This window comes from Martes martes, assembly GCF_963455335.1.
Source record: "Martes martes genome assembly, chromosome: 12".
NCBI lineage: Eukaryota > Metazoa > Chordata > Mammalia > Carnivora > Mustelidae > Martes > Martes martes.
Genome location: NC_137900.1, coordinates 89,271,086 through 89,286,956, shown reverse-complemented (window position 1 = coordinate 89,286,956; position 15,871 = coordinate 89,271,086). Strand labels below are relative to the sequence as shown.

The window sequence follows — 15,871 nt, the reverse complement described above, 5'->3', positions numbered from 1 at the left end:
CCAGAATGTAGCCTACGACTGTCGCACACGCTGGAAGGGCCGGGGCCCCGCAGCTTCCTGTGCCCCAGAAGCGCCCCAGCTCACCCGGCACGACTGAGCCTGGTCCCGCAGAGCCTGGATGCTGCTGCCATAGGCGCTGAGATCTGACATCAGAGCTTCGTGTTTCTTCAGTAGAGCCTGAAACCAAAGTCACAGTCGAGCCCAGCGCAAGGAGTTGGGGCGCCCTGGCCACACTGCCCCAGCGACCCGCCAGCGTCCCGAGACGCGCTTGGTTACACGCTGATTTCATCACCTCCTACTCCACACTCTCCACCCCCCCCCCATTTCTAATGAACATCAAACGTGGAGGGCGTATTTGATGTGATTCACAATACTCTCTTTTCTCCCTGCCCGTATGTCCCTCTGCGGGGCTGGGGACAGACAAGGAGACACAAGGCACAGTGTCGCACACATGGGGAACCCACCACCCGTCATGAGAACTCAACAGCATCAGCAAACCGAAGCGTGCCGGGTACGTGCCCTCCCCGTGGCTGCTACTCTCCCTCGCCACGTGGGGCTTCACCATCATCTTCCACCACCGCTGCCCAGGCTCTTCAGTCCCCCCGCCCCATCTCTTGGCAGAATCCTGTTTGCTGCATCAACATTCAGCTACTCTGGTCACGTGGACTCGCAAGCTAAGAGGTCAGTACAGGGCCACCAGCCCTTCATGAGCAAGATGTCAGAGTTTGACTCAAAAATGCAAAACACGGGCTCATGGACGTGTGTGCGCACGCATGAGGAGAGAACAGAGGGACAAGAGGAGAAAGACGCTCGTGGGAGGAGGCAGTCTCCGCTCTCTCATGGCCAGGCTGAGTTTCCACAGTGGAGAGTAAACAGGTTCTAAACTGCCCTGAACACCGACAACGCAGAGGCCGCACCTGCCGCACACGGGCACTTTCCCAGCAGGGCCCCGAGCCCCGGCAGGCTCCTCGCGCTCGCTCACCTCCGCGGAGTCCTCGTCCTTCCCGTAGTCGGTGCTGCCCACGATGGGCTCCTTCTCCCTCATCCAAGACTCGGCCTCGTTGGCGTCGGCGAAGTACTGCTGGGCCTGCAGGGAGTCTTCCAGGTCCTGCCGCCGCTGGGAGGCCTTGGACTTGAGGGACTCCCACTTCTGGTTCAGTTCACTGAGCTTGGCCTTCACGTCCTCGGCAGCAAAGTGGCCTGGAAGGGAGGACAGTGCAAGGGAGGCTGCCAGGGCGCCAGACAGACAGGCCTTCTAGGCATCCATGGCCCCTCGCTGACGCCACCGTGGCGAGCCAGGCCCCTTAGTCCCGTTTTAGGAGGTTCCGGTCCCAAACTTTTTTTTTTTTTTTTAAATTTATTTATTTGTTAGAGAGAGAGTGAGCGAGCACAGGCAGACAGAGTGGTAGGCAGAGGCAGAGGGAGAAGCAGGCTCCCCGCCGAGCAAGGAGCCCGATGTGGGACTCGATCCCAGGACGCTGGGATCACGACCCAAGCCGAAGGCAGCCGCTTAACCAACTGAGCCACCCAGGCGTCCCTCGGGTCCCAAACTTCTAAGTGATCTGCTCTATTTTTGCCTCCTCAAACCATGATCTCCATCCAGACCCTACGAAACAGATACCCCAACTGACCCCAGGGACTGGAGCGCAGACACATAACGAAAGCTTAACAGCGCCACCCCCCCCTCCCTGGTCCTCACTGAGACACGAGCCAAGCTGTTCCACTCTGTCCCCTACGTGACCTCAACCGACCCTCACAGCGACGTCAGGAGGAGGCCTTATTACCTGCATCTCACAGGTAAGACGTTCAGATCGAGAGCACAGGGTCTAGTCAAGGACGCACAGTGAGAGGGTGGAGAAGATCCTCAACCCCACAGTTCAAACTGACTTGAGTCCACACACTTCACCACAGAAAGGGCGTAAGGACAAGGGCACAGCCGCTCCCCGGGGGGCACCCTCTCACCTTCCTCCACCATGGCGTCCCCCTTCTGCGTGACGGCTTTGATGCGGGGCTCGTGGCCGGCGATTTCCGCTTGGAGGGCCTGGTGCTTCTTCAGCAGATTCTGGACGCCAATCAAATCTTTGCCTGAAAGCAGAAGCCGCTCCCTGGTCACCCAAGCCATCAAGGGCAAAGTCAGCCCTGTCGTTCCTCGGGTTCCACCAGGGTTCCAGTTTAACTTAAACTTGACCTTCCTTGTTCTGACATGCACCTCCTTATGCTAGGAGAGTAGAGCCCCTTCTCAGACCGGATTCTCATCTGGCGGAAGCAGACTGACCTCTGTTGGTGGACGCGGCGATGGGCTCTTTCTCCCGAATCCACGTCTCCTCGTCCTCCACGTCACGGAAGAGCTGCTGCAAACGCAGGGAGTCAGCCAGCTTCTGCTTTCGGGCGATCATGGGTTCCTTGAGCGCCTCATAGCGAGCCACAAGGGCTTCCTGCTTCTTCTTGATGTTTTCGGCGTCAAAATGGCCAGCATCCTGGAACTGGCGGGCCTGAATGGTGATGCCATCAATTCGATCCTGGGGACGGAAGAGGACAGAGGCTTGAAAGCGTGGCAACTAGGTTCTGGACTGATCCGATCCGACTTCAAGGGTCGTTTGATCGCATACAAAAATACTCCTCCCAGCCCGGGGAGCGTTTTTTCTGCTATCTCCTCCCCCCATTTGGGGTTGCCAGAAAGCTCTGTGGGAGGAGTTTAATCGGAGAAGAGGGAACGTGTAAGGCCACCTAGGCAAACCCACAGCTTTCATCCTTCCAAAAACAAGTGTGGTCTGACATCGCTCGCCGTTCTTCACTCGCGTTTCCATAGCACCGGCCTGGCGACAGCCCCCAAGCCCCCCTCTACCTGGTGAGCGGCCACGTCAGCCTCCAGCAGGGCGTGCTTCTTCTGGAGGTTCTGGACGTTGGTAAGATCTTTGCCGTAATCGTCTGAAGCCAGGTGCCCCTCCACTTCATACAGCCACAGCTCGATATCCTCGACGTTGCGGTTGAACTGCTGCTGCTGGTTCGCCTCGCGGAGCTTTATCCCTGGTCAAAGGAGCACGTCTGATTACCTATCTGTTCACGCGATCTTTCTGCCAACAGCGCTCACCACGACGGCACCTTACGGAGGGACTCGGGGTCAGGACCGCAGCTAACGCTTCACGTCCATCACAAGGGACAGACAATGAGATACGGACTTGGAAGTTCCGGGAGAGAAGAATGTCTGAGAATTACTGAGTGCCCTCGGCTCTCAACTGAGCCTCGATTTTCAGTGACGGGGCCCAGTCCAGTCACGGCCGGGTGACCATATCTCCCCCTTCTGACTCAGGCTCCCCCACTCACCAGCAATGTCAACCACATGTGCCCCATCACAAAGCATCGAAAACGCACGGCAAGTAACTCCCACCTGGGACATGAGCCTGCGTACGTCTCCGGGCCCCCCTTCCCTGGGTGCTGTTAGTCCCTGCACTTAACCGGGAAGGGACGTGGAAACCCCCAGCATTCCTGTCACAACCCAGGGAGACACCTCCTCTCACCTTTCAGTTCGGTGGCTTCCAGCAATTTCTTCCACAAACTGATGACCTCATTCATCCGAGCGGCTACCTCATCCTTGGCGTAGTGGTTGACATCAATCAGCTTTTGCCCCGCTTTCTCCAGGGCGTCAATGCGGCTCTGGTTGGCCGAGAGCTCAGCCTCAAAAGCCTGATGCTTCTGTACTTTTCCTTGTAGGTTGGATGGGTCCTGCCAATAAAAGGAAAAAGGGGGTTCTACCTTGAACCTGAGCATGGTCCATCTACCCTGCGTTACCTTCGTACTTCTCTTTATTGGCAGGGGGTGGGGGTAGAAAACCGCCTACGTTAAATAGTGCAGTTTTTGGGATTCCCTACGTCTTTCTTTAGCTATAATTTATCTGAGAGCTGCCCTTAGCCTCCTAGCCTAATGCTACACGACAACGCCGTAAGACGTTACTTTATAAGCTTCATCTGTGGCAGTTTTCATCTTCTCGTTGATCCAGCTCTTGAGCTCATCCGAGTCTCGGAAGAACTGCTGTAGGTGGAAAGAATCCGCCAGCTGGGCCCGGCGACACATGGCTCTCTCGTGAAGGGCGTTGCGGCGGCTCAGCAGCTGAAAGACAAGGAGCCACGTGAATCTCTGCTTCCTACTCCCCAGGGATTTCTGGCTCAAGAGGCTACGTGGCAACACGAGTCCCAGGAGGGAGAGCCGGGGACCGAAAGGAAGGCACGTGGGGAGCCCCGGAACGCACCGCATCTCGGCGGGTGGCCACATCGTCCATGGCGTAGTGGTTGTTCTGAATCAGCTTGGTTGCAAACTCATCCAGCGCCTATGAGGGAAGAATGGGGGTTCCTCGCTGGTAACCACACGGTGGCACAGCATGGTGGCCTCGTAATTACTGACAGGTCACAAAACACTAAACCCTAACAAAGGTCAACGTTTCTCCTTCACTTCTGAGCGTCTGCTTGACGGTATCAGTCAGAGACAACACTGTTACGCTAGCTCCCTTCGGGACGGAAGACATTTGCTGTAGCTGATGTCAAGACACATCTGACAGGATCAGACAAGGGGCGTAACAGGTCAGCAGCCTTCTTCTAGCTCCTGCCTCTAAGAACTGTTTTCAAGGGGAAAAATACCTCCCCCATGAGCTCCAGCTACTTCTATTCTTTAATTTTATTTTTTGAAGATTTTAAGTAATCTCTACACTCAACGTGGGACTCGAACTCATGACCCCAAGATCAAGAGTCGCACGGTCCGCTGACTGAGCCAGTCAGGCGCCCTGAACTCTAACTACTCGCAGTGCAAGTGAAACGTCAGTGTGGAGGTTGACATCACGAGAAGATCTCATCCTGTGAGCTACGGCAGGACTCCTGCGAGGCCGAGCTCTGCAACCACGGGTGAGGGCTGCAGCTGAACCGTCTCGCGGGTCCTCTGATGCGTCTGCCCAGAAACCCTCGAGAAGAGAATGGACTCTGGGCGGAACCTGAGAATCACCCAAAGCTGCGACGATGAGAAGGGTCTTACTGTGATTTTTTCCTCCTGGGCGCTGAGGGACTTCTCGAAGTCCTCGTGTTTCTTAAGGAGCGCCTCCACGCTGTCCAAGGAGTCTCCCAAGTCCTCGTTCAGCAGGAAGGCCTGGAGAGAGAGACCGAAGCGCTCAGAGGGACACCCCCGTCCTTTCACCCCTTAAGGCTTTCGGCAAGCAAAGGAGAGGGTGGCCGGAACACGCACACAGGAGATTCTACAGCTTTTAAACTTGCAAGATCTCTTCCAGAAAGCCTAACACCCTTTAGATTCCCTCAACACTAATCTAATAATAGGGTGACCCCGAGCCTGGCGGCGGGAGGAAGGCGGAGGCGCTGGGGGTCGCTCAACGAGCCCTCCTCTCCCGATTCACAGCCGCAGCGCTGGTGACTTCCTGCCCGAAGCAGGCCGGCCGCCGCAGCAGCAGACGCGAGGGGAGGCCGGCGTGGCGCGCGGGCCGTACCTCCTGCTTGCTCATCCAGTTGTCCACCTGCTCGGTGTCGCGGTAGAAGAGCTGCAGGTCCATGCACTGCTCGTACTGCTGCCGCCGCAGCTCCCACAGCTCCAGCAGTGCGGCCCGCTCCTCGGCCAGGACGCTCAGCTGCAGGGGGAAGGGGTGGGGGGACACGAGGGCCGTGAGGACAGGGCAGGGCGGCCGCCCACCGCCACGCGGAGAGGCTGCCCCGGCATGTCTAACCCTCACGCTCATCTTCAGGCCTGTTTTCGGGCTGGCAAAAGGGGGCGAGTCCCAGGCACTTGCGTCAGCCACGTCACGGGGAAACACGCAGACCCTGAGCGGCCTGCGTGCTCACGCGAAGCAGGAGAGGGAACCCAAGTTCGCCTAGAGTTATTTTACTGCCACGTTATCAAATGACATTAGGTCAAAATGCTAAGGAAACTTCAGGTGGCAGAGGAAGGGCATCCTTCTAAAGGGCGGGCACGGGGTCAGGGGTCTCTGCGGACAAACGTCAACTGGGTGGGTGTCCCATAAAACACGGGCAGCACGCAAATGCCCCAGACGGCATTTTTAGGCCCCACAGTTGACAACAAGTGTCTTTGGAACGTCTCTTCCTAGTCTGCACAATCTTAAAACATCACTCTCCGTGTTCCTCAGCTATCTTTATACTCCGATCCCGTGGAGCGTGGAAACTGAGTGCTTACACGTGTCAACTAAAGAAAGCGGTTTCCTCTGTCTCCATCACTAACGCGGGACTCCACTCCCTGCAAAGTCCCCTTTCGGTAGGGAATGGGTCACAATCGCCCCAGACGGATGGGACTTTCCGCCTCCGATCGATCAGCTCCACACACAGGTCTTCTCAGTCTCTCGAGGAGCTGCCCCTGCACTTCCCGGCGCAAGCTTCTCGGGAAGCTTCCCGCACACCACGGCCACGCGGCCTGGGTACTCCAGGATGGGTTAAGAGCTCCCAGAGCCGCTCCGTTGAGGAACCTCTCCTCGCTTACCTTCTCTCTCACTTCATCCGAGGCATAATGCCCAGCGGCCAGCAGGGCCTGTCCGGACTCATCTGCAGATTTAAAGCTGTCCTCGTGAGCGTCGATCTCACCCTGCAGCGAGAAAAGGCACGATGTATGCCCAGCAACGCAGAAAACAGAGATGCTGACTTTCCCACAGTCGTTACCAATCAGGATATCCCATCTCCATCGAGGAGCGGGATCAGCAAGGAAGCCACGCTCCCTAACATCAGTCTGGGTTACCAGTCACAAGGGCACCATTTACTGGGAAGTCTTTTTGCCACTGACTTCTCAGGCCACCTCTGTCCAAGCCTGTCACGCTGCCATACGCTCAAGGGGTCTGAGCCCCGTCTTCTGTTCCGCTGGGGTCTCTCTGCCCTCCTTGTGCCAGATGGGTGGGTTTAGGATTTTATAGTACCTGGTAGGTAGCTGCTTCCCCTGGTCCCCCCCCCCACCCCGTTCTTCAAAATTGCCTCAGCTGTTTTTGAGTTTTTTTTCTTCTAAATCAAGTTTAGAATCAGCTTGTCTCACTCCAGAAACAAAGACCTGCCAGGTTTCTGTGTGGAACAGCACTGGGCGTAAAGGTCCTAGGGAGAATTTTTCTACCTTTACGAAAGATCGTTCCAGCCGCGCGAGAGAGCACGTTCCCCTTTTCTCTTTCTTTCTTCAGTCTTTCAACAAAGCCTAACCGCCTTCGCCACAAATGTCTTCCAAAACTTTTGTTAGACATACTCCCAAGTACATTATACTTTCTGATACAATTATAAGTAGCATTTTTAAAAAGTTCTGTTTCTGTTGCCAGTATATTTGACTTTCATATATTGACTTTTTGTATCTACCACATTAAAGCCTCTCAGAAGGCTTACAGTAATAATAATTTTTACAATCCTGTTTCATAGTGTTCTATAAAACTACTCAGCCATTCAAAACCTTCCTAGGTAAACCTATTAAGAGCTCATAAAACCAGTTTTCTGCGGAACACAGCTTAGGAAAAAACCAGAGTAAAACATTTAATTACACCAAATATGAGACTCAGCATTTAAACGAAGACACTGTTTAAGACGGCACAGGACTGATGCACAGAATGGTTACACCTCCATCCTGCCAGGGCGAGGCCCTCTCTTTTCCAGACCAGCTTAATCTCCTGACATTTGGCCCGCTTCGCCATCTGTGCGAAGCAGGCAGAGCCAGTCTCCAAAGGCAAAACCAACAACAATCCCGTAGTGAGAGTCACTTGTGAACAAAGTTTCAGCCACTCGGCTGTGAGAGTCCCACCCTGATGCCTTACAAGCTAAGGCCTTTCCTGCCAGCAGATGTCGCAGACGCTACCTTGTGCTCCTGATGCCTGTCCAGCAGGGCTTCGGCCCCGGCCACGTCACTGGCGAGCTCATCTGCATTGATGAGGGCTTTCATCTCAGTCACCCAGCTGGTGAGGTCGCGAAAGTCAGCAAGGAATCGCTGAAGCCTAGAGAAAACCAAGGTAAGTCGTCAGATGCTCCCAGTGGAGAGCCCGGAGGAGAAATGCCTTTCTAAAGCTCTGAATTCTGTCCTCAGACAACCCTAGTCCTGGGATACAGAGGATTCTTCAGTCTGACCATAAAGGAAAGCAAGAGAAGTATGAAATCAATCCTTTAAGATCTAGGTTGTGTCCATTACTGTGATTCTCCCGTCTGGTCCCTTCTCTCCAACTTCCTGATCATTCCCCAGTTCCAGCTCTGGTTAGGAATTAGCATCCTTTCATTTCCTAGTCCTTGATTTACTCAATTTTAATGGTATATTCCACTGGTGCCCTGATCGCTAAGGAGAGATTCCCACTTCTACTTGTCATAATGCAGCAATATGAAATGGAAAGATATTCACAGTCATAAATACAATACAAACACACACACACACACACACACACACACACACACTCTCCCCTCTCTCTCTAGAGTGGCCAGTCTCCAAATGAACAGGTCATAGGTAGGAAAAGGCCTGTCGCTGAGCCCGGGGAGAGGATTCCCACCTGTAGGAGTCGTTGAGGCGGGCGTGTCTCTCGGCAGCCAGAGTCCGGATCTGCTCCCAGTTGGCAATCAGCTCCTCTCGCTTCACTTGAATCTGTGCGGCGCTCAGAGGGTGGGACTGCTGTAGGCGGTCGGCCTCGGCGCACAGGGCTTTGACCTGGAAATGCCCTCCATCAGACTGTGCTCACAGCACCCCCCCCCCCCCGCCAACGCTAACTCAGGCATGGCTGCTTTCCGAGCCCACCTTGTCCTCCAAAGCAGCAAGATCTCTCTCCAAACCCTCGTGCTTCCGCAGCAGAGCCTGAACGCTTGCCAGGTCGCGGCCAAAATCGTCAGAGGCCATTAGCTGCTCCTTTTCCTTAATCCAGCTGATCGTCTCGTCCACATCCCTGTGGAAGGGAGACACCAGGGCAGCCACTCATGGCGACCGTCTCGAGCTGGGGATGCCGCGGCGGGCCAGACGCGGGCGGCTCCAGCATCTTCTCAGCACGTGCCATACCCTGGACCCGGCCCCCCAGCTGCGTGCCCGCGCCCCGCAGCCCGCCCTGGCTCCGTACCGGTTAAAGCGCTGAACCTCAGCCGCCCCGAAGAGCTTCCCCTGTCTCTGCAGGGCCAGTCCCTTCAGCCGCTGCCAGGCCGCGTTCACTTCGTCCTGCTTGGTCTTGATGGTTTCCTCCTCGGGGTGCTGCTCCTACATGAGGGAGAACAGAGGCCGGCCTGGGTCCTGAGCCCCCAGCTCCTCCCAGTCTCTGCCTTGGCAAATCTTCATCTTTCCGAAGAAATACTGGTTTTTTGTGTGAAATGAAGGCAAGCTTGTATAAAACTAGCTTCCTGGGGCACCTGGGCGGCTCAGTCGGTTAAGTGTCTGACTCTTGATTTCGGCTCAGGTCATGATCCGGGGGTCTTGAGTTCGAGCCCCACGTCAGGCTCCACACAGCCTGTTTAAGATTCTCTCCCTTCCTCTCCCCCACCCTCCCCTGCTGGCTCTCTTGCAAGTAAATAAATAAATAAGTAAACACAACTAGCTTCCATTTTGTCTTACCTAAAAAGGGGAGAGTCATTATCTATCCCTTGGAGTAGGTGGTGAGGCCACTATAAAGTAGCAGAGATCATCAGTACCCAAAACCTTTACGTTGTAACAACACTTCGGCCGCTGTGGGGTGGCCTCACCAATGTACCCATGCCTGTCCCAAGGGCTGGGAAATCTGTTATTTCGAAAGTTCATGAGCCCATCACGCATTCCTGCCCACAGACGTGATCTTCAGGGTCTGCGCCTCCCTTCAGACTGGAGCTCTCTTTAAAAGCATCCTTCCCCACCAACCACATTTTTAAAATAAATGTGGTTTAATAGATAATTGATTTAATAAACTTATTTAATAAATTTAATAAATAAAAATGGTTTTGTTTTAATAAAACTAACATGTAAAGTAACAAATGGAGCATTTCAGGGTTCTGGGATCCATCTGTGAGATCTCGGGCTTGGCCTGACCACTCTTCTCAGCACCATCTGAGGGTGCCCCGAGGTTCTGGGGCAAGGGGTGGGGGCTCACCGTGGAAGGTGAGGTATTTCTGAGGAATGCTGGCTCTTCACCAGTGGCCAGAGAGGGAACAAGTACCAGCCCTGAAGCAGATCCATAAATTTAAGATTTAGACCCCCCAAATCAAGTTTCCCTGAAAACAAAAACCTTAGTTCCTGCCGCTGGACATCTGTGGAGCGCTCTGACTCCCGCTGCACACACAGAGGAGAAAGCGGCAGCTTAAGGACCCGGCACACAGGCAATGGGGAAAGGTTACATTATCCCCTCTTAATGGCTCAGAGCCGCCACGGGAGAGCCCATTCATTACAGGGTTCCCCAGGCTCCCAGGAGAGCAGGCAGGCGCCCGTGGATGCCTGCCAACCCCAAGAAGCATTCACCACCACACCCTCATCTGGGAATCCTTGACACCCAGCTTCAGCAACCCAATAAAAGCATTGCCAAGCCCTACCCGAAAGTGGGTGGAGGCAGCAGATGAACTCTGCCCTTCCTGCCCGTGGCCGCAAGCTAGAAAGCAGTTTCTACCTTAGGAGTCATCAGCACTGCTGCCTTACTTAGATCGGAGCAAAACTCTCAGACAGGCTTACCAAACCTTGCTCACTCAGAAACCAGGGAAGTGCTCATCACAATGTTCTTCTGGGGGGGGGGGGCGGTCCCTGGGGGGCTCAGTGGGTGAAGCTCAGGTCATGATCCCGGGCTCCTGGGATCGAGACCCACATCGGCCTCCTTGCTCAGCAGTGAGTCTGCTTCTCCCTCTCCCACGGCCCCTGCTTGTGCTTCCTCCCCCCCCAAATAAATAAATAAAATCTTTAAAAAAAAAAGTTATTGAAAAAAAAAAACCCATAAAATTTTCTTCTGAAAGCACCGGAAGAGTTAGTATTAGGACGTGGAAGCAGCACAGCGCCCGCTACCTACCTGAATGAGCTTGGCGGCAAACTGGTTCACCTCATTAACTCTTTCCTCATGGGCAGCCATATCTGTTTGAAACTCTTCAAATTTCTTCTGTAAAACCTCCACGTGCTCCAGGTCCTGGCCCAGCTCCTCAGAGGTCACGATCGCTTCCTATTCGGGGACCAAGACAGAGCCCGAGTCACCGACCGACACTTGGAAACAACGGCTCCCAGAAACGCAGCGCGCACTCTGCAAACCTTCGCCCGGGACACGTACCTTGTCATTGATCCAGTCCATCACGTCCTCACACTCGCGCAAATACTGCACGAGCTTCTGGGCCTGCAGCAGTTTGACTCCCTTCTCCCGCATCTTCTCCAAAAGCAGCTCCCACTGGCGGTGCAGCTCCATCAAACGAGTCTGCGGGTTAGAAACCAGCCCCAGAGATCACAACCGTTTCTTTGGGATTTGGCTCCTCCACAGACTTCCCACAAGTCAGAAACCCCGTAAGTCAGAGCTCAGAGCAAGTCTTTCTAAAGATAATCCCATCCACCACCCCCAAAGATACTCCGCAAAAGGAGAGGAAACCAGAAGTCTGAGAACAGGAAACAGCAGACAGCGCACAGTGGCTTGGGAGGTCTTAAAGAACAAAAGAACTGGCCTTCGCAGGTGGATTTTGGTTGTGGTTTACTTCAGGGGATTATATTCAACTATTATCAATATTCTACTGTTTATAATTACTGTTCTTAGTAATGAGTCATTAAGTGGGATTCCTGGGTCAGAAGGCTACTGTGGAAGGAGAGAGGAGGAAATGATGTGGAAACTGAGCAGAAATCCCTGAAGGGTGTGCTCGGAATTTGTGGAGGGAAACAATGAAACGAGATCCTATGGGCATCGTGAATGCAAAGAAATAACGACAAGGCCCAAGTCAATAGGAACATCTTCATATAAAAAGAGAAGAGGGCGCCTGGGTGGCTCAGGTGGTTAAGCGTCTGCCCTCAGCTCAGGTCATGATCTCAGGGTCCTGGGATCGAGTCCCGCATGGGGCTCCCTGCTCAGCGGAGAGCCTGCTTCTCCCTCTCTCTGTCTCTCATGAATAAATAAATCTTTAAATTAAAAAAATAAAATAAAAGTAGAAGAGATGGGGCCCTGAAACGTAATCAGCGACTGAGAAGGATTTTTGGCAGAAAAGGTTTTGGAACTTCTATGAAAAGATAGTTTGTGGTCCAATACGTCTCAGGTTGGGTTTATTTTCAACGTCACTCAAGGGGCAGCCCCAGGCCCAAACATACTCACTTCCCAGCATCTCTGGGTTCCCATGGCACAGTCCTAGTAAGGACCCATCCACAACTGGGGGCACATGATCATCAATTCCAGTTTCCGGGATGCTTTCCTGTATCTAATCCAATCTCAGTGCGTTGCCTCTGCCTACCCAAGATACTGGGAGTTTCCACCTAACACCGGCAGGCCAAAGGGCAAACACACGGCAAGGCTGAACACTCACAGAAGAGAAGTCCGGGATCCGCCCATGGTTGAGACGCCCCCCCCCCAGCTTGCTAAAAACTTGAAAGCCGAGGGACAGCCAACATGGGTGGATCCTCTATAGAAACAAGGGTGTGTGGTTTCTCGTGACAGGAGAAACAGCAGTGGGAAATAAAAGCTCACACAATTCACTTCCACCACGGCAGGATGCAAAGCCACCTGCCAATGGGAAGAAAGTGAAAGGCACTCCAAGGTGGGGGGGAAGGGGGGGACACAGGCAAGCAGCAGCCACTCAATGCTCCACCTACTCGGATGTGGGACCCGATGTGGGTGGCGGTGACTATGGGACGCCACGCGGTCCGGTACGGTGTGAAAGTCTAAACCGGCGACAGACAGGTTATCCAGGACGCAGAAGCAATCTTCACCCTCCACTCCCCGCCCCCACCAATGAACCAGCCTGCCAACCGCTCTTACTGAGTTATAGGGCCAGGTGAAATGCCAAGCCAGGATCACCAGGGGAACTGTCAATGAAAGCCCTTTGCTCCAATTAAAAACAAGACCACTGAAGGCTCCCCCAAAAATCTCACCCTCAAGTCCACGGTCAGTCTCCCACAAAGTTCCCTTTCACACCCTCAGGTAAAGAACTAGGGCAAAGCCTGCTCCAGTACTGGAACCACCTCCCATTCCTGGTGTGTCTGATCTCGGAAACGTTGCAGGTCAGAGAGTCCAGCTTCCCCAGCGCACTGCTGCCCGGGAGCGGGAGGGGGCGGGCAGGCAGGTGCACTTGGGGACCACATGGAAAGCGGCCGGGGCGGCCCGGTTCTGGGGCATGAGCAAACAGCAGGAGCTTTCAGAGAAGCAGCTGGCCAAGGAAATTAGGAAAGGGGACAGGAATGACATACGGCTTTGAAAAATAAAGGAAATAATTGTCAGTAGACAAACAAAGGCGTGGACTGGCATTCCAACGGCCATCTACTAGCTGTGGGATTTGGAGAAGTTACTCAAACTTCTCGGAGCTTCCGTGTCTTCCCTTCCACACTGTGGGGACGGGGGCACCTAGCGAGCTTCTACTGAAGATCAGAGATGACCTGTGTCAAAATGGCCAAGTGTTTGCACATAAATAGCTACTCAACAAACAGTGGCTCATAGTACTTTTAAATACTGCTTTAGTAAGATCTCCAGAAGGAGGGTCGTCACTAACAGCTGAATGGAGTGAGTGCTGGAGTCTCCTCCTCTCCAGAATAATCACTAAAGTCAAACACCTGACCTGTCTCTCTTGTTTCCCTTCTGCTGCCTGGTAATATACTACATCACCACACTCTGGAAAACAACTTCTATCAAGCAAATAATACAGCATGCTGCTTTCATTTACTTCAAGACGGTGGACAAAACAGTGGGAAAACAAGCAGAAAGATACTTATATTTAATCGCAGAGACACATGGTACATATTTAATCGTGGGAAATTACATGTTAATTACCCAAATGGGTTGAATGTAATTAAATAGTTGGTCACGTGGCATTCAGAATTTACTCTTCTACTCACGTCATAACTAGTAATAGTTAATTATTAATAATAAGCCCAGGGCTGACTGCGAGTCTTCAATATGAGACTGTAGAGTGCATTAGTGCAAAAGAGAGACAATAGGTATTTATTGTTGAAAACCACTAGACCGGATCCTACGGGAATGAAAGCTCCACAAGGGTGTCGGGGAGGAGGGGCGGGGCGTCTCTACTGGGGCTTATGAATGTAGCTTTCATCGAACTCTCCACAACTGCCTTGACTGGTAAGGGACTGCAAAGGCCGGTCCCTCAAGGGAACGGGCCTTTGGATGACAAAGAACAAGACACACAGACAGGAAGGAGATAAATCAGAAACAGGAAAGAGTATCCGGTTATGAGAAACCAAGTGTGCAAACTTCATCCTAAAGAGGTCTGCTTTCCCTTAGTACCTTGGTACTGGAAATGTTAGCGCACAGACAGATCAATTATCCGTGAACTGGAACCAAACGGGCCCAATCACACAATGTAAGGACACGTGCTTCACAGCTGGTTGTGTCAGTCACTAGGTCACCGACCAACAGGTGCCACAGCTGGGCCCTCAAATGGCTTGGGGACTAGACCTCGGCAAACCACCTCCTAGGGCAAGTCGCCAAGATCCAGACCTCGAGTTTTCAACAGAGAACTTAATGGTGTCTGTGATTAATCCTACTGATCTTCGTGTCCTGACCCCCAAATTCACCAATTTCACTAACATGCTCTCCCCTCTAATTACCATCTTTACATTTAGGTTTCATTTATGTAATCTTCTTTAAAGTATAATCACATTCTAATCTGTTTTACAAAAAGAATATTAATTCCCCACTGAGCACACACATTCTTGTTTACATTCATACTGAATCATCATATTACAAAGGCAGAACTTCACAAATTCTCTTAAAAGGCTAGAAAAGGCTAGTGACTTTGGCTCAGGTCACGATCTCATAGCTCGTGGGATCGAGCCCTGTGTTGGGCTCCATACTCGGTGGGGAATCTGCTTGAGGGTCTCTCTCTCTCCCTCTGCCCCCGCCTCCCTCTCTTGCTCTAAAATAAAAAATCACCGAAAAAGCTAGAAAAGTCTTTTTTAGAAACCCTAATTGGCACTTAATCCACATTCCTCCCCCAACCAGACCAGATGGCCTCCCGCAGCAGGCACAACTCCTACTCACCCTTATGGTTTCAGATGCGAAATGCCCTTCTGAGATCATCAGGTTACCAGTTTCATCCAGTTTAACAATGGCTCCCGAGTTGGCCTGCACTTCAGCTTCAAAGGCCTGGTGCTTCTGAAGCTTGCCCTGTTGGTGGACCGTGAGGTGAGACACAGCTGCAACCGCACGCCAGCCACCATTCTGCCCCACCTCCGCCTCAGGTCCCCTTAGTTCTCCCCTCTTGAATCCCGTTCCCTCTAATTAGGAACACTCGGCAGCCCCCCCCCACTCTTCCCCACAATTACTCAAGTACTCTGACCTCATCTATACGGCTTTTGGAAGCTTGGCCACTGAGGGCACTAACATTGCACTATTGTTACTGCCAGGAAATTAGCCTTTATGTGGACATCCAATCCCTCTAGAAATACAGAGCCACACCAACAATTTTCTTAGCATGTACGATTTACTCCTGGATAATAATCCATCCACATTCACGCAGTATGTGACACTTTCTTCTCTTCTTGGAGGACTCTGGGGGTGGTAAGAGAACCATGTGTTCCACTTGCTAAAAAAAAAGTCCTACACCAAAATCAATGAGAAGAAAGGCTCTGTCCTTTTTTTTAAAAAACAGCTGTACTGAGGCACAATTTATATCACAAAATTAACTTCAGTTACAATTCAATGATTTTTAAAGGCTTGCTTCTGATAAGACTTACCAGTGAGTTACTTAAAGAGATGCCTAACTATAAAATTTCCATCAGCAACACTGTTAGTGTGTCTTTCTCAAAA

General features: G+C 52.6%; 1 protein-coding gene across 7 annotated transcripts in view; it reads right to left on the bottom strand.

The window, feature by feature from the left end:
• The window catches only part of SPTAN1 (spectrin alpha, non-erythrocytic 1), a 61,655-nt gene that overhangs the window by 32,147 nt on the left and 13,637 nt on the right, over window positions 1-15,871 (bottom strand). For all 7 annotated transcript variants that reach the window (XM_080819776.1, XM_080819777.1, XM_080819779.1 and 4 more), the window contains exons 3-20: window positions 15,104-15,229; window positions 11,195-11,335; window positions 10,943-11,089; window positions 9,050-9,183; window positions 8,737-8,881; window positions 8,495-8,649; window positions 7,819-7,954; window positions 6,481-6,582; window positions 5,483-5,620; window positions 5,020-5,130; window positions 4,247-4,324; window positions 3,952-4,107; window positions 3,519-3,723; window positions 2,846-3,027; window positions 2,276-2,519; window positions 1,963-2,085; window positions 983-1,200; window positions 85-177 (exon numbers count right to left, since the gene is read on the bottom strand). In XM_080819776.1, the coding sequence (XP_080675902.1) occupies window positions 85-177; window positions 983-1,200; window positions 1,963-2,085; window positions 2,276-2,519; window positions 2,846-3,027; window positions 3,519-3,723; window positions 3,952-4,107; window positions 4,247-4,324; window positions 5,020-5,130; window positions 5,483-5,620; window positions 6,481-6,582; window positions 7,819-7,954; window positions 8,495-8,649; window positions 8,737-8,881; window positions 9,050-9,183; window positions 10,943-11,089; window positions 11,195-11,335; window positions 15,104-15,229 (2,634 nt within the window). The remainder of the gene's footprint in view (window positions 1-84; window positions 178-982; window positions 1,201-1,962; window positions 2,086-2,275; window positions 2,520-2,845; window positions 3,028-3,518; window positions 3,724-3,951; window positions 4,108-4,246; window positions 4,325-5,019; window positions 5,131-5,482; window positions 5,621-6,480; window positions 6,583-7,818; window positions 7,955-8,494; window positions 8,650-8,736; window positions 8,882-9,049; window positions 9,184-10,942; window positions 11,090-11,194; window positions 11,336-15,103; window positions 15,230-15,871) is intronic.